At 43.2% G+C, this 25,214-nt stretch overlaps 1 protein-coding gene across 1 annotated transcript in view; it reads left to right on the forward strand.

Moving 5' to 3' along the window:
- TSHR (thyroid stimulating hormone receptor) overlaps positions 1 to 24,556 on the forward strand; it is a 154,520-nt gene extending 129,964 nt beyond the window's left edge. Inside the window, exons 9-10 of the mRNA XM_061429621.1 lie at positions 20,035 to 20,223; positions 21,274 to 24,556. Of these exons, the coding sequence (XP_061285605.1) occupies positions 20,035 to 20,223; positions 21,274 to 22,684 (1,600 nt within the window). The 3' untranslated portion in view covers positions 22,685 to 24,556. The remainder of the gene's footprint in view (positions 1 to 20,034; positions 20,224 to 21,273) is intronic.
- The last annotated feature ends 658 nt before the right edge of the window (positions 24,557 to 25,214 follow it).

Below are 25,214 nucleotides of genomic sequence, written 5' to 3' on the forward strand. Positions count from 1 at the left end.
CATAAATGATAAGATGAAGAACAAAGGTAAGCCTAAGGAAAACACTGGATATATTCTAAGAGCAATGACAACCAAATAACATAATTTGGGCCAAAGGACAGTGTCTGAAAAGTGTGCTGTGTTGAAATCATGTTGTGGGAATGTGACCTCACTCAGCAGGTAAGGGTGACCCACTGAAGGATTACCATGGAACATCAGTCATGGTTTTCATAGTCCAGTACAGGTCTGTGGTCCTCTTCAACTCACCCTGGGCCTTGTTTCCTTGGCCCCAACCGTATTAGCCCTGGGGAGCTGGGTGCCAGCAACACTGGGACCTCTCCTCTCTACCTACCTCCTGGCTATTTGGCAGGCACTTGCCCCGCTTAGGGAAGGAAATCAAGCCCAAAGACCTAATCAGACTCATTTTCCTTGTCTTCCTTTCTGGAGCAGCTCTCTCGGAAAGGAAGGGAATCTCCTAGGCGTAGAAGATCAGAGGTTTGTCTGCTAGGATGCTCTGCTCTGGGCTGGGAAATGAGTTGCAAAGACAAACAGATTTCTTGCCATGCCTGGCTTGGGCACCCAGCCAGACTTATGGCAAGGGAATTGGGTTGTTGGGGAAGCAATCAAAGCCATCCTGTCTCCAGGGGCCTCGTCTCCAGGGGCCCAGCAAAGGAGAGGGCCTTTGCTGCGCAGCCATTCTGCGCAGTCTATGAGAGCTGTGGGGAAGGTCACAGGAGAATCTGAAGAGAAAGCGTAGACAATTACCTTTCTAGAATTGTGTGTGTGCTGGCTTCTTGCTAAAAACAAAAGGATGGTCTGCTTCAGCCCTAGGAATCTTTGGACCAAAGGAGTTATGTCAGCCACTCAGGATACTTTGTTGTTGTTCAGTTGCTAAGTTGTGTCCAGTTCTTTGTGACTCCATGGACTGAAGCACGCCAGGCTCCTCCATCATCTCCCGGAGTTTGCTCAAACTCATGTCCATTGAGTCGGTGATGCCATCCAACCATCTCATCCTCTGTTGTCCCCTTCTCCTCCTGCCTTCAATCTCTCCCAGCATCAGGGTGTCAGCTCTTCAGATCAGGTGGCCGATGTATTAGAGCTTCAGCATTAGTCCTTCCAATGAATATTCAGGGTTGATTTCCTTTAGGATTAAGTCCCCTTCATGGGTCACAGCCTTGTCATGGTGAAGGGGCTTGCATAACTCAATGAAGCTATGAGCCATGCTGTACAGGACCACCCAAGATGGACCAGTCATAATGGAGAGGTCTGACAAAATGTGGTCCTCTGGAGGAGGCAATCCACTCTAGGATTCTTGCCTTGAGAACCCCGTTGGACAGGATCCTTGATTCCCTTCAAATCCATATTTATTGATTAGTAGAATCTCTTACTATCATAGCCATTGATATGAGAAGAGGGGATTAAGACTTTAGTCACAGAAATCTCTAATGATAAGGTTACTTTTTACAACTATTGAGAAATTTTCAGAGCACTTCCCTACTAGGGAGATGACTCTGGTAGATGGATGATGGAATTATTGCAAAGATCCTCAAAGTGGTACAAATCTTTGGGTTTCTTCAATTGACTAAAAGCCCAGCTACTATTATCCTCAAAAGATGTTCACTTGATCAAGTAGAGGTTTGACAGAAAACAACAAAATTCTGTAAAGCAATTATCCTTCCATAAAGAAGTAAAAATTAAAAAAAAAATGTTTACTTTAAATAAAGTTCTTCAAAGTAATGGAAGCCACGGTTGAGTGCAGTGTCCTCAAATGATCACTCATTTTACTTTAGGGGATTCAGTCTTGTATCTATGCCAAGCCAAAAAGTAACATTAGGGGATTCAGTCTTGTATCTGTGCCAAGCCAAAAAGTAAACTAGGATGACCTCATTGCCAAAGAAGAATAATTCACAAATCCATTAACTGTTTCTTGTAACTCAGTTTTGCTCAATTGTTTAAGGGCTTTTCACTTTGATCAAAATTGGTAGAACATAAAAGAATTTTTGCTGAGTCTGAATTCTAGGTAAATAACACTTGAAGTTATACGGGAAAAAATGAGAAAAATATTTCTAAACCATATAAATTCTGAACAGTTTTATTAACTAATCAGTGCTCTTTAGCCAAGAGCCTTCAACAGTGATGAATCTTCGAATGAAAAGCAAGTAAGAGAACATTTTTTTGCAACTTTACATTTAAATAAATCTACTTTTTAGTGAGTGCCTACCAGTCTCAGTGCTGAATATCTTAAATTTTTAAATTATTTTCTTTTATATTAGCAGTCCCAAAGGATTCTGACCTCTCCAAACTACTCCTTTCATAATTTCTGGTGATTTTACCCATATCAAGTCTCAATTGTATGATCAAAGAAAAGAAATGAGACTGTATAGGGCCACACAGATGAAGTAAAAATGATGTGTACTCTGTTTTGTAGCAAGTTTTACTCATGATCTTATAATTAACTAAAAAATGCTGACAACAGGTCAACTGATAGGAGGGGTGAATCAACCTGGGATTATTATATATCATTATTATTATATAATTATTATATATTATGTAATTATATAATCAACCTGGGTTATTGATTTTTAAATAAATAACCAACAAATATAAATAAAGAAGCAGTTTATGGTGTATACAATGAGGCACTCAATTCTTCCCAAGTAAACAGGGATGAGTACTAAAATCAATGGCAACCCACTCCAATATTCTTGCCTGGGAAATCCCACAGACGGAGGAGCCAGGTGGGCTACAGTCCACGGGGTCATGAAGAGTTGGACGACTGAGCAACTGAGCTCACAGCACACATACTACATCTTTGACTCATCTGGAGGGTTTTACTCTTGGAAAACAGGTGCAAGGAAATAAGGTAGTTAAGGGTTTTCATTCTGACACACTCTCTCTGCCAAGTCTCCGAAATCCATTTTGTTAATTATGTTCTGCTTCTGAGTCTAAAAGAAAGAAACACTCTGAAAGAAAGTGGACTTTTCATTTCTCCCAGGCAGTGTGCAGGCTGATGGTGATGCTCATTTTATATGGGGGTTGGGGGTGCTGGAGCACAGGGGAGAGGACTTTGCTGGGAAGGGTATGTTTGTGCTTCAGCATTTGACTTCTGGCAGTAAGTTCCCATCATTTCCCTGTGTTTCTGTGCGGAGGAGCCCCAACCTTACTGAATTACAATGTTGTGGTTGCTGCTGTTCAGTCGCTCAGCCGTGTCTGGCTCTTTGTGACCCCATGGACTGCAGCACACCAGGCCTCCCTGTCCATCACCAACTCCCGGAGCTTGCTCAAACTCATGTCCATTGAGTCGGTGATGCCATCCAACCATCTCATCCTCTGTCGTCCCCTTCTCCTCCTGCCTTCAATCTTTCCCAGCATCAGTCTTTTCAAATGAGTCAGCTCTTCACATCAGGTGGCCAAAGTATTACAATATGGAGGTAGTTTTTTCATCGCAGGATCTATAATGCTGAGACAATGAACTCCATGAGATTTCCTAGGTCATGGAAGCCAGGGGCTTAAATGAAGTGTAATTATGCAACCTCAAGAGGGAGAAGAAGATAACAGTGATATCTGAGTTACAAAGCAATTTGTTTGTATGCAGACTTTAAGAAAAGACTAGTCATTTATGATCATCTAAATCTTTAGACACACATTTTCCTAATAATAGGGGCCAGTTTTGAGCTTCAGCTGTGTGCTAGGTTCTTTACAGATGGTCTATTACCTTGAGTCTTTTTAATTATTCAATAGGAGATGTCATTATCCCTATTTAACAAAAACTCAGGTGCAGAGAAATCAGATGAGTCCCCAAGGTCACCTGGCCGTAAGCGGTGATGTTAAGATGCAAACCCAGCCCTAACGGAAAAGCATCATCAATTCCTAGAACATCAGATCAACCCTTTTCACATAAGATTATTCATGTGCCTGTTGTAATTTCTGAACTTCACTTCATCCTCTTCTTAAATTTCTACCTAAAACCCTCTGGTTCTTGAATATCTGACTTAGAAAAAAAAATCCTCACAAAGTCCTCAAAGACCTATTGCTGTTTGCCCCCCAGCTACGAGTCATTATCTGTGACCCCCTGTCCTCTGTCTTCCCTTACACTCCACTCCAGCCACACTGAACCGCTGCCCCCAGGTGTGTTCTCACCTTGGCAGTTACGCACTCGCTGTTTTCTCTACCCAGGAGGCTCCTTCCTGGGAGATCCAAGGGCTTGTTCCTCCACCTCCTTCAAGTTTTTCCTTAAACGTAAGCTTCTCACTGAGGTCTTCCCTGAATTCTCCGTTTAAATTTGAAGCTGCCCATCACCCTTCATCCCAGTTCCCCGCTTTCTTTTTCTCCGTGATACTTAGCACCACCCAAACTTCTAGACGTCTTAGACGTCTGCTGACGTGTTTTCTCTCTTTCTCCCTCCATTAGTATATAAAGGCAATGGGAGGAGGGGTTTTTGTCTGTCTTTCCGAACGGAAAGACACAGAGTGGAAAATTCTTAAATATTTGATAGATAATCAATAATTTTGAACCAAAGCAATAGATGGGGCAAGAATCGTTGTACATTTCTGTTCCTGGGTTGTTTGTCTTGGCATTGAAGTTCCAGGAAGAATGCTTTTCTTTTTCTGAATTGAAAATGAGAAAAATCTTCATTTTCTGAAAACGAACAAGCACAGCAGCGAAGCAGTGCACGTGAACAACTTGCAAATTCTTGTTGCAAGTCAGTCCACACGTGAGAAGATGAAAGGTGTTTACTGGTGGGCACTGGCAGCTTGGAAGGATCTTAGAGTAGAATATCTAATTGTAAAATATGCTAATTATTGACTCACGTTATAGAAACATAAACAGTTTATATAAAATGAAGTTGGGACTTCCCTGGTGGTCCAGTGGTTAAGAATCTGCCTTCCGATACAAGGGACGCAGGTTCGGAACCTGGTCAGGGAACTAAGATTCCCACATGCCACAGGGCAACCAAGCCCGTGAACCACAACTAAAGAGAAGCCTGCATGAAGGCCGCACGCCAGCTGGGAAAGACCCCGCGTGATGCAACAAAGATCCCACGTGCCTCACCTAAGAGCCAATGCAGCCAAAAACAAACAAACAAACAAAATATATATATTTATATATTTTAAAAATGAAGTTGAACAGATGCCCTCCTTCCTCACTGTGCTTTGGACCATTATTTCTCCTCCTCCTTAAAAATCTATTCTCAACCTCGATTCTTTCTTTTTCGTAAGGTTTTTAAGATAACATTTCTTAACAATTAACATGTACATAATAGGAAACCAAAAAATACAAGAAGCAAAAAACAAAGTCATTCATAGTCACAAGCAGTTTACCATTGGACATGGCCTTCTAGGTCTCATTTGTGTATTTTCACAACTGAGCATCCATTTTTATGTAATTAAGATCACACAGTTATGGATCATGCTGTTTCACACATCATGAATATTTACCATTTCAAAATCCCAAAGCTATGAGTGTTTTGATAACCAAGAATACATTACACTGACTCAATCTGGAAGGAAAAAACGTAATCTTGCCTTTCTTGGCAACAAAAATTTCAAAGACAAAAAATGGCAATAGGCCTCTAGATAAACATTGGCATAACTATGATTAAAATACTACATCCCCTTAATGTTCAATTAAAAAAGACATAAAGCAACGGAGTACACAAAGGATAATGCCTCTAAGAGGATTCATTATCCAACCTAAACTATAAAGTGTTAGAAAGGAGATATGTTTCTGCTGAATTATTTAACTATGCATTCCCGTGGTACAGCCAGAGATGCACATACATCAGTGGTTATCACCAGAATATAAATATGAACACATCCACATACAGCCCTCCCTCTATACTTCCTTCTGCCCCTCAGCTGCCAACCTAAACGAACAAGTCCTGACATACATTTCTCAGTGACGATTTAATAATTCCAGGTCCAAGATGCTGCCTTTTTTAAAAAAGCAATTATAACGAAGGTATTTACAAATTGGTTAATTCATTACTTCTACTTTGTATCATACACTGTTACCTCAGGACATCTAAAAACCCTAGATGTTGCAAAATAATGAACCTTGTCCACAATAAACATAAGTGCTTCACAAAAATGCACATACAGACCTATGCTGCTGCTGCAGTTATAACCTAAAACTGTCTTCCAGATAATGGAGATATTAGCCAAGAGCCTGTCCCCTAACCCTTCCATTACTCCTGCTCCAGAATTTCAGCAACTAAGTACCAGACTACATCCAGCTCCAACCCTACCTTGATTCTTATGCCCTCAGCCATTACCACCCAGATATCTTTTTTGCTGTTACTGGTGAACTGCAGAGTCGTCCTATCTCTTAATGAAGAGATCTTCAGCTTGAGGATCTCAACTCCTGATGCACTGAATCTTCTGTCCTCCTTCTCTTGTAATTGCTGATGTAGATCAAGTATCCATGCAGATCTTCTTTCCTATGCCTTGACCTCTGAGTGAGTCACTTGGTCACTCCAGTAGACGTGCTTACCACCCTGCCTCTCGACTCCCCTTCTGTGGCCATAGGCCTGGCATTACCGAAGATTCCAAACCCTCATAGTCTCAGTCTCAAACATCCTGCTGTCTTTCCACGTGTCTCCTTCTCATACAGTCATTCCTTCAATTCTTTGGTCTGATTAGGAGCTACAGACTGTTGAAAAACAGTTTTTCACAACATGTGAGCTTCAAGTTAAGTTTTATTTGGGGCAAAATGAGGACTGCAACCTAGGAGACAGCATCCCAGACAGTTATGAGAAACTGCTCTGAGGAGGTGAGAGGAGGAACTAGGATATATAGAGGTTTTGCAACAAAGGGTAGGTAGTCGGGGACACCAACTTTGGGAACACCAAAGATTACTGTTAATTAAGGAAATCAGACATGTCAAGTTAAGGAATTTAGTGCTTTTCTATGTGTGGAAAGATGCAAGTCCAGGCTCACTGAAATCACTCCTTTGACATGCACCTCAGCTGTCTGGGGCCAGTGTCCTGCATTTTCACATTCCAGGTCTCCTCAGGGCTCACTGTGGGGAGTGGCTGCAGTCTGATAGCTGCTAGATGGCAGCTATTCTTCCTTTCTGTGTTCCCACAGGGTTCACCAGCTCACCGTTTGTGGTGGCTACAACTGCTGCTGACTGTGACACCCTTTGGGCTTCCCTGGTGGCACTGGTGGTAAAGAACCCACCTGCCAGTGAAGGAGATATAAGAGATGTAGGTGTGATCCCTGGGTCAGGAAGAGCCCCTGGAGGAGAGCATGACAACCCACTTCCTAGTCTTTCCTGGAGGGTCCCCTGGACAGAGGGGCCCGGAGGGCTACAGTCCATGGGGTCGCAAAGAACCAGACACGACTGAAGTGACTTATCACATGCACGCACGTGACGTCCTTTGCTTATTGATGTGGCAGGAAACAGCTTCTGTCTTAGCTCAGTCAGTAAAGAATCCGCCTGCAATGCAGGAGACCCAGGTTTGATTCCTGGGTCCAGAAGATCCCCTGGAGAAGGAAATGGCAACCCACTTCAATATTCTTGCCTGGAAAATCCCATGGACAGACAAGCCTGGTGGGCTACAGTCCATGGGGTCGCAAGAGTCAGACATGACTTAGTGACTAAACCACCACCATGGCAGGAAATACTCTATTTCTCACGTCCATTATTAACACCTCACTGTCTTTCACCTCTCTCATATCTTCATTTCTTTCTTATGAAGATTAGTTTCCATCATCTATCATTATAAGCACTGACTTGTATTCATAGCCTTGACTCTCTCTCTGTCATCCTTGCCTAGAAAAACTCTACCTTGGTTAAATCCAATTACCCACCTACTATGGGCTGGACTTTTGCAGGTGAGCTTGGCAAGCAGTTTCACTTTAAGTCATTCACCCCAAGTAAACCCTAAGTGCTATACAGCAATAACATCCCATTTCCCGAGTTACTCTCCCTCTCCCCCAGATAAACACGCCAGGCCTCCTCCCCTCTCCTCCATTCTCTAGTCCTTCTCTCTCATTCTCATGCCCACGTGATCACCTTGACTTCCATTTCATCTAGAATAAAATCAACCAGAAGAGAATTCCTCATGGTCCCACAGCTACCCATCTTCCTGAATCTGTGTCCACATCCTCTGTCTCCTCTCCTGAATTATAAGCCACCTTTTAATCTTGGGCCCCATGCCCTCTCAGCAATCCAAGGGCATTGCTTCAGCAATCCTTGCCCTTCTGTCCAATAGCATCTACATTTTCCTCTTTACTGGATTATCTCCCATCAACATTTAAACATGCTATTGTTTCTCCCATCATAAAACAATATTTCTTGAGCCTATGGATTAAAGGATACCTGAGAGACATATCAGTCAGCTGCAGTTCTTAAATCAATATGGATCCTGACTCCAGTGAGACAATTGCCTTGCCTCTTTTAGAACACTGATTATTTGGTGACTTTAAAGAGTTATTATTATATTTAGGGTTTTTTTTTTTTTATTTTTAAAAGATACTTTATCTATTAGGATTATATATTGAAACACTTATAATTTTAAAATGTCCTTCAAGTTTATGTCTAATTCTGTGTCCTTTTGTAGCAAGATGTGGCAAAAGAGTTGGCTAGAATTCTAAATCCTCTCCCCAATGCCTGTTAAGCCCACTCCAGTTAGGTTTTCACCAAAACTGTTCTTTTCAAGATCACCAGTGACTTCCACAGTTGCTAAATCAAATGGCCAATTCTTAGTTCATGTCTCAGAAGCATTTGACTCGGTTGATGACTTGATCTTCCTTATAATACTTTGTTCTTTTGGCTTCCAAGACACCATCCGTCCCTTGGTTTCTCTCCACACCTCTGGTTGCTCCTTCCGAGTTTCTTTTTCTAGTCCTTCCTCTTCTTCCTGATCTCCTGTTGTCAGAGTGCCCCAGGGCTCCACCTTTGGCCTTCTTTCTATCTCTTTATCCACATCGTTGGTTATCTCATCCACTCATATGTCTTTGCATACTGCCTGTGATACCTAAATAGAAATCACCAATTCAAACAGCTCCACCAAATTCCAGACTTATATAACACACCCCCTACTTGACATGCCACTTGGATGTCTAACAGGCATCTCAAACTTGACCTGTGAAAACTAGATGCCGATCATTCCTCCAAACCTGCCTCACCTGCAGCTTTCCTCATCTTGGGAAATGGCACTTCCATTCTTCCAGCTGCAGACCATTAGTAATAGACTCATTCTTGACCTTCCTCTCATACTCCATATCCAAATCCATCAGAAAATACCATTGGTTCTACCTTTAAATCTGTACAGACTCCAACCGCTCTCAGCATCTCCACGGCTACCACTCTGGTCCAAGAACCATCCTGTCTATTGTTGGTCTGCTTGTTTCCACCCTTTGCTCCCTTTGGTTTACTTTCAAAGCCGTAGTCAGTTTGATTCTTTTAAGGTAGGTTAGACTGTACCATCCCTCTGAAGGCCTTTGCTCTCTCTCTGATAAGAAGACAGACTCCCCTGGATGGCCTACAAGGCACATGTGACCTGCTCCCCGTAACGTCTCTGACTTCTCGCATGCGTCCCACTCTCATGTCCCACTGTCTCAGCTCCAGCCACACTGGCCTCACCGCTTGTTTAAACATCCCAGGGACACTGTTGCCGCAGGGCCTTTGTACTGACTGGTCTCTCTTCCTGGAATACTCTTTCCCAGATAAAAGTGTGGCTTTCTCCCTCAGCTCCTTCAGACCTTTGCTCAACCAGCTCCTCAGTGAGGCCTTCCCTACACTCTCTAACTGTGGTCTACCTCTGGGCTCTTCCCTTCCCCTCCTCTGTGTTGCTTTTCCCCATGGTATTGATCATCCTCAGCTAACATACTGTGTGTTTTACTTTTATTTAAAAAAGATTGTTCCTCTCGCCCCCCTAGAATGAGCAGGAGAAGCACGGTAATTTCTGCATGCTTAGTGTACTGCTATACCTGAGACACAGAAAACAATCAATCGATCCTTATTAAATAAATGCATATCCTATTTTAAAATTCTTTCAAACAAATAATGACAGGCTGTCTTGAACTTAAAGCCTCTAAGCCCTTGTTTTCAATCAATTAATTAAACTGCTTTTTAAACAGTCAATTAACCTTCTTTCTGCTCTTAGATGCATTTCCATCTACCAATTTACAGATGTGACTACACATTCATAATGAATCTGTGTCTACATGTTGACCTTTAGAGAAGCCCACGTTCATTACAAGCAGACATAAAAGAGACTTGTAATTGCTGCTGAAACACTGGCGAGCCAATTAGTGCTTATTTAACTTGCAATTGAATTCATCAAAGGTTAACTGTGTATTTGATCATGACAAAACATCTCACACACAAAAAATGGACATTGTTCCAATGTTTGGCAATGCTAGAGCACATAACTGCTAATGAGAAGCAATTTGTTCTTGCTGTGACGTCAAATATCAGTTGGCTTTTTTTTTTTTTTCCCCCCTGGCATCTTTAAAATTTGGTGATATTCTTGCCCAGCACATAACCCTGCAGGATTCATTCCCTCCAAACTCAGGTCCTGTTATTTTCATTAGACACTTAACTTGAGAAGGTTCCCATGACCTAGGCAATTAGACTTCAAACTGTCTGCCAGGCTTGGCTCAGCTGCATGCTTTTTGTGAGTAAATACTGGCTAGAGACAAATTCTCTTGAAGCTCAGTGCCCCTCACTTGATGAGCTCTTTGTGGAAAGTGCCAGAGTCAGACAGGGGAGAGCAAGGCCCTCCAGCTTGTAGACTTCACTCTGCATGGCTGCGTTTGCAAAGGAATTCAGGTCCCTTGCCGGCTGACAGCTACTCTCCATATCCTTCTCACTCCAGTACCAGCACTTACAAATTTTAACTGTACCCTGAAGGGTTTATTTGAGAAAAGGTACACCACTAGGAAATTCTGGGTTCAAAGTGGTCAAATAAAAATGTAGGCAAATGGGAAGAGATACAGCTTCAAATAAAATGATCCCTGCCTTGGTAAGTTAGAGGATTTCCACAGACTAAGGCTCTTTCCCCATCAACTCCAGATTTGGAGGTTGTCCAGCGTGGCTGAGCACTCAAGACGTGTTCATTCTCACCTCCTGTTCATTTCTACACGAGAAATGGAAGAGTGATTAAAAGTCAGTGATGATGCATTGAACCGAAGCTTTTATTTTTCCTCCCTCCTGAGATCCCCTTAAGAAACGTGGGAAAGAAAATTTTAATATATAGACATCCACAAGGACAAAGAGGACAGATGAGGACAGATGGGTGGTCTAGAGAGCTACAGAATTCTGGGGGGAAGGCAGAGAAGAAGGAGGGCAAAGCTTAAAGTGACCACAGGAAGCCACATTCAGAGGCAACTGTCTCACCCTGAAGCACCTCTGAAGGGTGGGGGGGGGGGGATTTAGAGGTGCTGGACGTAGCAAGAGTGATATACAGGGCTAAAGACAAAAGGGCTAATTTTACGTCTCTGTCTGGAAATGAGGGTTTCCCAGGCGGCTCAGTGGTAAACAATCCACCTGCCATTGCAGGAGACACTGGTTTGATCCCTGGGTGGGGAAGATGCCCTGGACATGGGAATAGCAACCCACTCCAGTATTCTTGCCAGGAAAATTCCATGGACAGATTTACCTGGTGGGCTGCAGTCCATGGGGTCACAGTGAGTCGGACACAACTGAGCAACTAAACAACAACAATCTGGTAACCCTCTACCCTATTTATGCAAAATACCAGCTGCCAAGTACCTCCTCTCTAAGCTGGAGATTTGAAGTACCTTTTCTGAAGAAGTTGAAAAACTCTAAAACGAAAAAGACCTCCATGTTGGCATTTTAGGGCTCAACAGCAGAATGGCCAGTTCCCTACAAAATTGCCCTAAAGCAAAGTCTATTGGTAGACAAGCTCCTGAGATCAGATTTTCAGTGCCTCAGTCTTAAGCATGAATATGACAACAAGGAACACCACTCAAAGAATGCTACTAACCTCAAAGATGGAAACCAAGATAAACAAATGGATGTGCAGGAGGGGTCAAGGGCAGGGACGAGCCGGAACAACAAAAGGCATGCAGAGAACAGAAAAGAACATTTTACAAAGCAACGATTAGTGACCTGAGGTTAATCTGAGAAGATGTTTTATCCCTATAATGACAATGATAATAATAGTTAATATTTATTGACAGCACGCTGTGAGCCACTGCTCAAGAAGACAAGGAAACTGAGGGACAAAAAAATTCAGTGGCTGATAGTAAGTTTAGTCCGTGGGGAAATGAAAATGCAAATCCAGATAGTCTGAATTTAAAACCCCTGCTCCTGACTGCTGCGTGTGCTTCTTCAAACATGCTATAAAAAAGGAAGATAAGACAAGAAAGCACTTTAAAAATGTATTTGACAAATATATATTCAGAGCCTTCTGTCTTCTAAGTACCAGTCTGGGTGCAAAAACTGTAACAGGAAACAGAACCAGCAGAGCCCCAGCTCTTGTCAAGCTAAAATTAAAATCTTCAAAGCCAGGCACAGAAAGACAAATACCACATGATCTGTCTTACCTGTGGAATCTAAAAGAGTGGAATTCATAGTAACAGAGTACAGTGGTGGTTCCCAGGGGCTGGGGGACAGGAAAATAAGAAAACATTGGTCAAAAAGTACAAAGCCTAAGTTCTGACAGTCTCAGGCACAGCCTTGTTGTTCACTCCCTGAACTGCCTCTGACTCTTTTTGACTCAATGGACTGTAACATGCAAGGATCCTCTGTCCTCCACTGTCTCCTGGAGTTTGCTCAAACTCATGTCCATTGAGTTGAGATGCTATCCAACCATCTCATCCTCTGCCACCCCCTCCTCCTTTTGCCTTCAATCTTTCCCAGCATCAGGGTCTTTTCTAATGAGTCGGCTCTTCACATCAGGTGGCCAAAGTATTGGAGCTTCTGCTTCAGCAACAGTCCTTCCCAAGAGGGTTGACTGTTTTTAGGATTGACTGGTTTGATCTCCTTGCAGTCCAAGGGACTCTCAAGAGTCTTGTCCAGCACCACAATTTGAAACCGTCAATTCTTTGGTGCTCAGCCTTCTTTATGGTCCAACTCTCACAACACAATCCCTACACAACTACCGGAAAAACCATAGCCTTGACTAGACGGACCTTTGTTGGCAAAGTAATGTCTCTGCTTTTTAATATACTGTCTAGGTTTGTCATAGCTTTCCTTCCAAGAAGCAAGCATCTTTTAATTTCATGGCTGCAGTCACCATCCACAGTGATTTTAAAGCCCAAGAAAAAAAAAATCTTTCACTGTTTCCACTTTTTCCCCTTCTATTTGCCATGAAATGATGGGACCAGATGCCATGATCTTAGTTTTTTGAATGTTGAGTTTCAAGCCAGCTCTTTCACTCTGCTCCTTGACTCTCATCAAGAGGCTCTTAAGTTCCTCTTCATTTTCCGCCATCAGAGTGCTATTATCTGCATATCTGAGGTTGTTGGCATTTCTCCTGCAATCTTGATTCTATCGTGTGATTCATCTAGCCTAGTATTTCACACGATGACTATAGTTAATAATACTATATAGCATATTTGAAATTTGCTCAGAGAGTAGATATAAAGTGTTCTCACCACACACAAAAAATTACATTTATGTAAGGTGATGGATATGTTAATTAGCTTGATTGTGGTAATCATTTCACAATGTATACACATATCAAAACATCACTTTGTATACCATAAATATATATTATTTTTATTGGTCAATTATTACCTCAGTAAAGCTGTAAACTTTATAAATTAATTAATTTTAAAAATTCAATAGAAGACATAGAAGATATATATAGTCAAGAATTTTACCAAAAGATTCAATAAAAATAGTAGGAGAAAATTATAAGAAAATGTCTAGGGGTTCCAGGACAGCCCTTTTCCACTTGCCAGGAATTCCAGGGAAAAAACAAAGGAAATGAGAGGCACAAGCTATCCTGGGAACAATGCCAAATATTGTCAAACAGGTGAACAGCACAGGTCTCCAATTGGAGGGACCCCCTTCACCCCAGGGTCCAGTACAATAAATGAAAATATATCTATATCTGTATCAAGGCACACTTTCATGAACTCTCACACCAGGGTAAAGAAGGCCATATAATCATTTCACAATGTATACATATCTCAAATCATGTTGTACACTTTAAACTTAATATGTTATATGTCAATTATATTTTAATAAAGCTGAGAGAGAAAAGAAAGCTATAAAAGCTATCAGACAGTAGAAACAAGTCAATGACCAAAGAATAAAAATATGAATGGCATCGTATTTAGCCAAAAGGGACACCAGGTACTGGAATTCAATAAAGTAAAGCCTTAAGAATTCTAAAGGAAAGTGATTTGCAATCTAAAATTTATAGCCAGGTAAAGTATCAATTGATACTTTCCCCCACATTCATTAAGAGTGGGGGAAAAAAGTCATTTTTTAGTCATACAGGATTCAGAAAATATCTTACATATATCACTTTTCTAAGAAATTACTTGAAAAAATACTACAGAGAATTATCTGGCTGTCCAGTGGTCAGGACTCCGCCTGTTCACTTCCAACGGTGCGGGTTCAATCCCTAGTTGGGGAACTAAGATCCCTAAGCCATGTGGATTCAGGAAGAGACTCCCACTGGAGAGAGTGCAGAGACTGAGAGAAGCCTGAACTTCAATCTGCAGGCCATGGGTTTCAGGCTGGAAAGCAACAGGATGAGATTCAAGTTTTAGAAAGAACATCCTCTCCTAAGTCTGAAGGCAGAGTTAGTAGACACTTTCTAGGAGATGAGTTAGGAAGTCTATGCAAAATTCTGTTGAAATGTAATTCAGACCTAAACTAAAGTGGTAGTGATAAGAACCATGACTCTGCAGACATATAAACAGCTGACCTGACATCTGATTTGGGCTCTAGCTCAATTGCATTTTACTGTAAATATTCATGGCATGAATATTTTTTTTTCCATTTATGTTCCTTTTTAAATTATTTGATGCTATACTGTGCAGTATTTTACGGAACACAGTGTATAACTTTACATAGTCACATCTTTCACTATTTCTGCCATAATTTGTAAATTGGACACAATGCCTAAAAAGGCTTTTATGTGTATATATATACACATATATCCCCTTCCTCTTGGACTTTCTCCCACCCCTCCTCAGTTCAGTTTAGTTCAGTCACTGAGTCCTGTCTGACACTTTGTGACCCCAATGACTGCAGCACGCCAGGCCTCCCTGTCCATCACCAACTCCCAGAGTTTACCCAGACTCATGTCCATTGAGTCAGTGATGCCACCCAACCATCTCACCCTCTGCCATCCCCTTCTCCTCCCACCTTCAATCTCTCCCACCCCTCCAGGTCATCACAGAGCACCAAGCTGAGCTCCCTATGCTTTATAGTGGTCCCCAGTAGCTATCTTTTTCACAGGAGTATATATGCATGATAGCCTATGTATGTGGCATGAATATTGAGCAAGGACAAGAGAGAATCCACAAGGATGCAAGTCCTGGAAGATGGTAGTTGGTAGGCAGGAAATAAAGAAATGCCAGTAGGCTTAAAGGGAAGAACCATTCCATCATCTTGAGAGAAGAGGCGATGCGTCCATTGAGAAGTGTAGGGAGCTCCCCCCTTCCTCCCTGTGATCTCTAGATCTCTGCAGGGGAACTGAAACTGTTTCTCAAAGGGTGAGGGGCTGCAGCTGTTCCCCTTGCTTGACTCTGGAAAGGTTGAAGGAGCAGGCATGAAGTGGCTTGCATCAGGAGAGTGCAGCATCTCAGGGCACTCTCGGAGCAGCGGGCTTAATGGATGCTTAGAGAGACATCGAGTGGCCCCTGCCCATGGGGAGGGAGATGGCTCCAGATCGATCCTAGTATTAAGTGGATCCAGTTTGGGCTGCAAATGGCTTTGGCCCTTGAGACGAGGTTGGAGAGGAGAGAAAGGCCACGGATCTGCAGGGCGCTGGCAAGCATGGGAGGAAGGGTAGACGTGATTCACGGTATGTTAGGAAGTCACTGCAAGGTTTTGAGCAGGAACGCGACCTTGCTTCACTCATATGTGACGACTCCCCTGGCTGCCGTGTGGAGAGTGGTTTGGAGGCAAGTAACTGACAAGACCACTACAGGAGCAAGAGATGCTATTAGCTCAAACCATGAGGCTCAGAATCTCCTGCCCTTGAATCTACCGATGCTCCTGGAATGGCCTCTCTCCAGATGATCTCTCTCATAAGTAAGCCACCATTTTGTGAGAAGCTCAAACCGCTGGGAGAAGCCACATCTGCAATCTCAGCTGAATGCAGGGTTGAGCCGTCTCAGCCCTGACACCAGAACATGCAAGTGAAGCAGTCTGACGGAGCCCCCAGCCACTGAGCCACCCTAACCACCGAGTCTGCCCAGCTGAGCCCCAGACAGCAGGAACAGACACAAACCATCCCTTCCACACCCTGTTCTAAATCCTGGCCCATAAAAGCTATGCTTATAATACAAAATGGTTTGATACCACTTAGTTTGGGGGTATTTTTGTCATGCAGCAACTGGAACGGTTATTAAAGTGGTTCCTTAAGAAATATCTTTTAAAATGCAGACACATTCCTTGGAAGGATAAACACCTTCAGATGAACACTCACAACCAGTGTATCCAACAGACAGCAAAGCAGAGAAAGGGAGCCAAGAGACGCTCTCTTGTTTCACTGACAGAAAAGAGACACATAAGTGGCTTCCAGAAAACTGGAGGCAGAAAGGTGGCCACGCCACAAAGACAGCACAGTTAAAAGAGAAAGGTATGCGTCAACAGGACAGGCAGGAGAGCAAAGTCCAACCGCATTTCCCTCACAGCTGTGCTTCATTCCTCAACTCTTTCACTGGCTAGGAAGTTATTCATATATGCCTGTTTTCCAAAGGTTAAAAATCACCTGGAGGTCATAAAACAACAAGCACAAAGAGCAACTGTTACCCCCCCAGGGAAGTTTGGGAAATGCCAATATATGGATTTTAAAATTTTTTAAACTATTTATTTAGCTGGGCCAGGTCTTAGTGGTGGCACATGGGATTTTCACTGCATCGTGAGGAACTTCTGTGGTGGTGCCCAGACTCTCTAGTGGTGGGGCACGGCTCTGGGACGCACGGGCTCAGAAGCTGCAACGGAGGGCTTAGTTGCCCCCTTCCATGTGGGATCTCAGTTTCCCAACAGGGGATTGAACCTGCATCCCCTGTATTGCAAGGTGGATTCTTAACCACTGGGCCATCAGGGAAGTCCCAGAAATAAAAAGTAAATATAAAACAAAATGGTAAACATGATACCCTCCCCCAAGAATCACAGTTCCACAGTGAATAGAGTTAACACGCAAACCTCATGTTAATAAAACTCACGTAGCAAGTTCTCCCCTTCATGGATCACAGCTCTCTGGTGGCAAAGAGGCTTGCATAGGTCAATGAAATTATGAGCCATGCCTTGTAGGGTCACCCAAGACAGACACGTCATGGTGGAGAGTTCTGACAAAACGTGGTCCCTCCTCGAGGAGGGAATGGCAAATCACTCCAATATTCTTGCCTCGAAGACGTCCAACATGCTACCAGCGAAGAGAAGAGAAATAGCACCATAGAGAAGGCTGAGCGCCGGAGAACTTACGCTTTCAAAGTGTAGTGCTGAAGAAGACTTGTGAGAGTTCCTTGGACTGGGAACAGGTCAAACCAATCATTCCCAAAGGAAATCAACCCTGAATATTTATTGGAAGGACTGTTGCTGAAGCTGAAGCGCCAGTATTTTGGCCACCTGATACGAACAGCCAACTCATTGGAAAAGGCCCTGATGTTGGGAAAGATTGAAGGCAGGAGGAAAAGGGGGTGACAGAGGATGAGGTGGTTGAATAGCATCACCAATTCAATGGACATAAGTTTGAGCAAACTCCTGGAGACATGAAGGACAAGGAAGCCCGGCATGCAAAAGTCCATGGTCACAAAGAGTCAGATACAACGTAGCAACAGAACAACAGCAGCAAGTTCTAGCAGCCTTGAACCTTGAGAAGGTAAATCCCAGCAAAGTTCAGTTACCGTGATGTGGAGGAAGAAGCTGTAAATATTGGAATTCATTTGCTAATCAGTTTAATATTCCGTGCTAATTATATGGCATATAAAAATATGAGTATAAAAAGAATATGTAATGAACACTGATAAAATATAAAATAAGAGAGGCACTAGGTTAAATATTTGTGGTTTATTCAAGCCATTATTCAATGCAAGTAAAAATGATGGAGCAAGATACATAAGCTAGACTCTTGAACAGAGAAAAGAGCAGAAAAAAAATGGCATGTCTACAAGCCATGAAGTAATGCTACCTTAGTAACTAACACTAATGTCTACACTCTCCCAGCCTCACTATCTCCCCCACTGTTTTTGGAAGTACCTTGAATCTCATTTCAGATTGTTAATATAAACAGTAGATCTTCCCTGTAGCTCATATGGTAAAGAAACTGTCTGCAATGCAGGAGACCAGGGTTTGATCCCTGGGTCCAGTATTCTTGCCTGCAGAATCCCATGGACAGAGGAGCCTGGCGGGGTACAGTTTGTGGGGTCACAAAGAGTCGGACATGACTGAGCGACTAACACTACTTCTACTGAGTCTCATTTCAGATTGTTAATATAAACACTAGAGTTTTCTTTCCAGGAATACATTTAGAATCTTGTAAAGAATGGTGAGATTGACCTGTCATGAATTTACCATGTAACTGGTTATGACTCCTAAGCTCTGTATCATTAGAAGATTTTCATGATACTGGTATTGATCCAGATCAACAAGTAATTTATCAGTCCCCAAACCCTAGTCCCCACAGAGACTGGGAGCAACAGGCCCTTTGAGCCTGTTCAGATTTATTCTCTTGCCTCCTGAGATCCTTTAGTAGTTATATGGTGTAGTTTTCCAGAGTAAAATTGACAACTGTCTCTGATTCCAAGAGTTTGTGTGTGTTGCAATGGGTAAAACAAAATGTCTGATGTACTATTTATTATTTTTATTGATACTGGAGTTCTAAGCAATAAACATGAGAGTCCCAGGAATAAAGACGTGGATGTAGAGAACAGACTTGTGGACACAGCAGGGGTGGGAGAGAGTGGAACGAACTCAGGAGTAGCACAGAAACATATGAACACATATACATATATATAGATATATATATACATATATACACATATACATTACTTTCCCAACAGAGGTCCGGATAATCAAGGCTATGGGTTTTCCAGTAGTCTTGTATAGATGTGAGAGTTGGACTATAAAGAAAGCTGAGTGCTGAAGAATTAATGCTTTTGAACTGTGGTGTTGAAGAAGACTCTTGAGAGTCCCTTGGACTGCAAGGAGATCCAACTAGTCCATCCTAAAGGAAATCAGTCCTGAATATTCATTGAAAGGACTGAAGCTGAAGCTTCAATACTTTGGCCACCTGATGAAAAGAACTGACTCATTTAAAAAGACCCTGATGCTGGGAAAGACTGAAGGCGGGAGGAGAAGGGGACGACAGAGGTTGATGAGATGGTTGGATGGCATTACCGACTCGATGGACGGGAGTTTGAGTAAGCTCCAGGAGTTGGTGATGGACAGGGGGGCCTGGCGTGCTGCAGTTCATGGGGTCACAAAGAATTGGACACGACTGAGCGACTGAACTGAACTGATATACACTACCATGTGTAAAATAGCTAGCTAGTGGGAAGCTGCCATATAGCACAGGGAGCTCAGCTCAGTGCTCTGTGATGCCCTAGAGGGGTAGGGTGGGGACGGGGTGGGTGGGAGGGAAGCTAAAGAAGGAGGGGATATATGTTCATGTATACATATAGCTGATTCACCTTGTTGTAAAGCAGAAGCTAATACAGCACTGTAAAGCACTTATACTCCCGTCTAAAAGTTTATTAAAAGGGGAGTCCCTGGTAGCATATCAACTTAGAAGCATATTATCCCTCCTTAGACCAGTGGCTGTGTGTAATATCTCAGAGGGCATGTTCAGTAGAAGGCTAATCAGTCATCTCCCTGTGAATCTCAGACCTGTCTGAATTCTAAAAGGTCCTGGTTGCTCACCCTCTGATCACTGTGTCTCCCTCTCAGGGACATCTCTTATACCAGTGTCGCAGCCCTACCATCCAAAGGCCTGGAACACCTGAAGGAATTGATAGCAAGAAACACTTGGACTCTAAGGAAACTTCCTCTTTCCTTGAGTTTCCTTCACCTCACACGGGCTGACCTTTCTTATCCGAGCCACTGCTGCGCTTTTAAGAATCAGAAGAAAATCAGAGGGTAAGTGGCAGTGTCTGGATTAAGTAACAAAAGGTTCTGGTGGAAGATGAATTAATATCTGGGTATGAGGAAGAAGTTATGTTGTTTGCAAAACAGGTGGAGAAGAATTTGGAAGCATCCGTAAGAAACATGAAGTCCATGGGACACGACGACTCTGCAGACCAAAAGTGTTTATAGATAAGAAATAAGGCTTGTATCTCTGGATCAAAGCAGAGGAGGGGAGGATTTTAGGCAGTGATGCAGGAGAGACAGGAATGATTTCTCATGAACCTCCAAACAAGGTAGAACAGGCAGTCCGCTGCAGATTTTAAACACCACTCCATAGACGAATCTGTGCAGCAGCTGAAGCCATCTAAAGAATCTCTTTGGGATCAACCTGGTGGGCTAGTGAAACACTAAAGCTTACTTCTGTAAGCAGTCCTGCACAATAGTGTCCCTTATTCATCTGTTCAGTAAACATTTATTGAGCACCTGTTATGTGCCCGGCACTGTCCTACCCACAGCAATGAATAGGACAGACCAGAGCCTTCTGGCATTTTGTTTACATTCTAGCATGGAAGTCAGAAAAGAAACAGGCAAACAAGTAAGATCTCAGATAGTGCTACGAGGGAAATGAGCACAAGGGGCAGACAGTTTATTAAAGAAGAGGAAGAAAGGCTCTTCTGAGGAAAGACAATTTGAGTTGTCGCTCACTTTCCCATTCTATACAATAATAAACCAATACTCACAGACCTTCCCAAGGTGAAATAACCAGGAAATAGTAGAATCAGGTCCTAACCTAGGCAGACTGGCTCTAGTATCCATGATTTTTTTTATTTTTTTAAATCACTGCTGTTCTTGAACTGGTTGCAGAAGAGCAATAAGGACAGCACGTCAGTGGGTCATACCTGGGGAAGGACAGTAACAGGAAATGGTGCAGGAGAGACAGGCCTGACCAGATCCTGTAGAATCCTGTGTATCACACTATGTAGCCTGCACATTTTGCTAAGTGTGGTGGGGACCATTAGTGGGTTTCCAACAAATGGTGACTTTCTATCCACTGCCTTGCAGAATCCTTCAGTCTTTAATGTGTAATGAGAGCAGTATTCGGGGCCTGCGTCAGAGAAAATCTGCAAGTGCTTTGAATGGTCCCTTCTACCAGGAATATGAGGATCTGGGTGATGGCAGTGCTGGGTACAAGGAGAACTCCAAGTTCCAAGATACCCACAGCAACTCTCATTACTATGTCTTCTTTGAGGAGCAAGAAGATGAGATCATCGGTTTTGGCCAACAGCTCAAAAACCCCCAGGAGGAGACCCTGCAGGCCTTTGACAGCCATTACGACTATACCGTGTGTGGGGGCAGTGAGGACATGGTGTGTACCCCCAAGTCGGATGAGTTCAACCCCTGTGAGGACATCATGGGCTACAAGTTCCTGAGAATCGTGGTGTGGTTTGTGAGTCTGCTGGCTCTCCTGGGCAACGTCTTCGTCCTGGTCATCCTCCTCACGAGCCACTACAAGCTGACCGTCCCACGCTTCCTCATGTGCAACCTGGCCTTTGCAGACTTCTGCATGGGGTTGTATCTGCTCCTCATCGCCTCCGTAGACCTCTACACTCAGTCTGAGTACTACAACCATGCCATTGACTGGCAGACAGGCCCTGGCTGCAACACAGCTGGCTTCTTCACCGTCTTTGCCAGTGAGTTGTCTGTGTACACGCTGACGGTCATCACCTTGGAGCGCTGGCACGCCATCACCTTCGCCATGCGCCTGGACCGCAAGATCCGCCTCTGGCACGCCTACGTCATCATGCTGGGGGGCTGGGTTTGCTGCTTCCTGCTCGCCCTGCTCCCTTTGGTGGGAATAAGCAGCTATGCCAAGGTCAGCATCTGCCTGCCCATGGACACCGAGACTCCTCTTGCCCTGGCGTACATTATCCTTGTTCTGTTACTCAACATCATTGCCTTTATCATCGTCTGTGCCTGTTACGTGAAGATCTACATCACAGTCCGAAATCCCCACTACAACCCAGGGGACAAAGATACCAGAATTGCCAAAAGGATGGCTGTGTTGATCTTCACTGACTTCATGTGCATGGCCCCAATCTCTTTCTACGCTCTGTCGGCCCTTATGAACAAGCCTCTCATCACCGTTACCAATTCCAAAATCTTGCTGGTCCTCTTCTACCCACTTAACTCCTGTGCCAATCCATTCCTCTATGCCATTTTCACCAAAGCCTTCCAGAGGGATGTGTTTATGCTGCTCAGCAAGTTTGGCATCTGTAAACGCCAGGCTCAGGCATACCGGGGTCAGAGAGTTTCTCCAAAGAACAGCACTGGTATTCGGGTCCAAAAGGTTCCCCCAGATGTGAGGCAGAGTCTCCCCAATGTGCAGGATGACTATGAGCTGCTTGAAAACTCTCATCTAACCCCAAAGCAGCAGGACCAAACCTCAAAAGAGTATAAGCAAACAGTTTTGTAAGTGGTACAAGGACTTAGGCTGGTTTTTTGAGCATCATTCCAACCATCGACACAACACGTGGCTGATCTAATCTGTAGATAATGTTTATGTCTGGAGAGGGACTAGCAGTAACCTAATCATTGCCTCCAAGAAGGAAGAGAGGCAACCGGCGTGTCTGAATTCCAGGTGATATCACAGTAATCCATACTTCCTGGAAGATTTACTGGATGTTAAGTGCAGCGATGACACTGTGTAAAATGCTTAATACATATCAACTGAGCCATGTTGACATTGTGCTTTCTCACTTTTATATAGCATTTCATACTAAAGATTTAGCAAATGGCAAATGCTATTAACTTGGTTGGTGACCACAAGATAAAACTGACTCCGTGTTGGTTCAGTTCAATTTCACGCTCATTGATACAACCCAAGAGAGTTTGATTTTCAAGAAACTGAAACGTCCAAGAGGACATCATACAAGGAACAGCCGTTTTGACACATGAAGGGGAGGAGAAGGCTTTGTTTTTTTTTTCTGACTCTGAAACGTAATCATCTCTTCACAAGAATCTACCTGATAGGAACCAACTGTTGCCTGGGAAAACTGGCAAGATTTCAGCTGTTGTGGCTGAGCAAACTAAGACGTGCTCTTCGTGGCCAGTCTTCTGGCATTAAAAACACGCATTCTAGAAAGTATTTCTAAATGGCAAGTGGGAATTATGAGCTGGGCATTCTAGATCACTCGCTTATTAATAAAGCAGGCTGGACATCCATTTACTGTTGGACCTTGGCCAACTTACTGGGCCTCTGCAGTCTGTAGAAATGAAGGAGCTTAACGGCCTCTTTCAGTTTTAAAACTCCATGGATAACCCTCCCCCTCAAAACATAGGTTGCCATGAGGAAGAGAGAGAAAAACAATAAGGAAGCAGAATCTGTTTTTCCCATCTTTCAGCACTGCCATCTCCTTCTCTTTGGAGCCTAGACATGTGACCCAGGAAATGTTTTCTTTGTTTCATTTTTTGGTTATGACCTGAACCAGAAATTCTAGTAAATGACCAACATATCAAGCTGGCTCTGAATCACTCATCTAATTCCTAGACCTACACAGCTATCATTATCAGGCCAAAAGCAGGCGGATACACACAGTATAATGAATAAATAACATAAAAGGTGGTTTTTGCAAATGCTGGTTAGTTACTACTTCACTGTGAAAATTCACTTGAAACATTTAACTTGTCTTCGGGGATTGGCTAAGTAAAGAAATACGATCCAACACTAAAACAATCAAGACAGGTTTCTTCTCTCTGAAACTGTCAGCTTTTTCCAATCTTGTTGACCACTGGACATTAAAGTCTATATTCCCCAACAGTGCTCCCTTACTTAATATGGACAGGATTTTTATCACAGATGTATTCTCCAGGTTATCTGTCAAGACAGCCCCTTAATTTCATTCTAAGCAGAGACAGCATTTGTTTCTCAGTGCTCATGAAGCACACTATGGATTAAAACCACAGCATGAATTAAAATCTTTTGTTAAGTCTGTGGAGCAGGGTTGGTGGGCCCAATGGGCCCCCAGAGATGGTGACCCTGACTCACCTGGAATCTCTCAATAGCCATACACATTCCTGATTATCATTGAGATGTGGATTAGACATTTCAGTAGAAATGATATACACACCTAAAGTCATGACTTATTCACAAATTAATTGTAACTAATGAAATTAAACAAATGTGTTACCTTTGACATGTGCTTTTCATCTGTGACATCTTGAAACATCACATTCTGATAATGTTTTACCTTGAGTAGTTGAAATAATACATTCCTAGCAAAAGTAACTTCTACAGATTTGTTGCTAAAGTTTGCATTTGTGACATGAAGTAAATTTTCTTCCTGTGTGCTGAGTCCTAAAGTATTTCTTTTATAATCTGTGAGCTAAAACTAAAGACAGGAAAACATTGGGTAATAAATCTGTCAGGCGAGTGTGTGCTCCTCGGTTCTGTCTCGTCACAACAAAGATTTGGAGCGACGGACATTAAAGCCCTCAGCGCATCACAGCTCTCGGGTCTTGGACAAACGTGTTATAGCTCTTAGACGAATCAGTGTTACAGCTCTATTTTATTTAGAAGATAGCAGGAGAATCCATCCTCAAAGCGTGAGGGCATGCCAACCCAAAGACACAAAAAAAAGAGTGGATGAGCGCACCAGTGTGTAGGGGAGAGAGAGAGCCCTTTGGCTCCTCTTTTTATATGTTTTTCCCTCCCCCTGGGCCTGCGCTATGCAAATTGGGCTAGCCAGGAGTGCTGTCGGAAAGGGCGATGGCACTCCACTCCAGTACTGTTACCTGGAAAATCTCATGGACGGAGGGGCCTGGTGGGCTGCAGTCCATGCAGTCACGAAGAGTTGGACATGACTGAGCAACTTCACTTTCACTTTTCACTTTCATGCACTGGAGAAGGAAATGGCAACCCACTCCAGTGTTCTTGCCTGGAGAATCCCAGGGACGGGGGAGCCTGGTGGGCTGCTGTCTGTGGGGTCGCACAGAGTTGGACACAA

The sequence above is a fragment of the Bos javanicus genome, chromosome 10 (assembly GCF_032452875.1).
Source record: "Bos javanicus breed banteng chromosome 10, ARS-OSU_banteng_1.0, whole genome shotgun sequence".
Classification (NCBI taxonomy): Eukaryota; Metazoa; Chordata; class Mammalia; order Artiodactyla; family Bovidae; genus Bos; species Bos javanicus.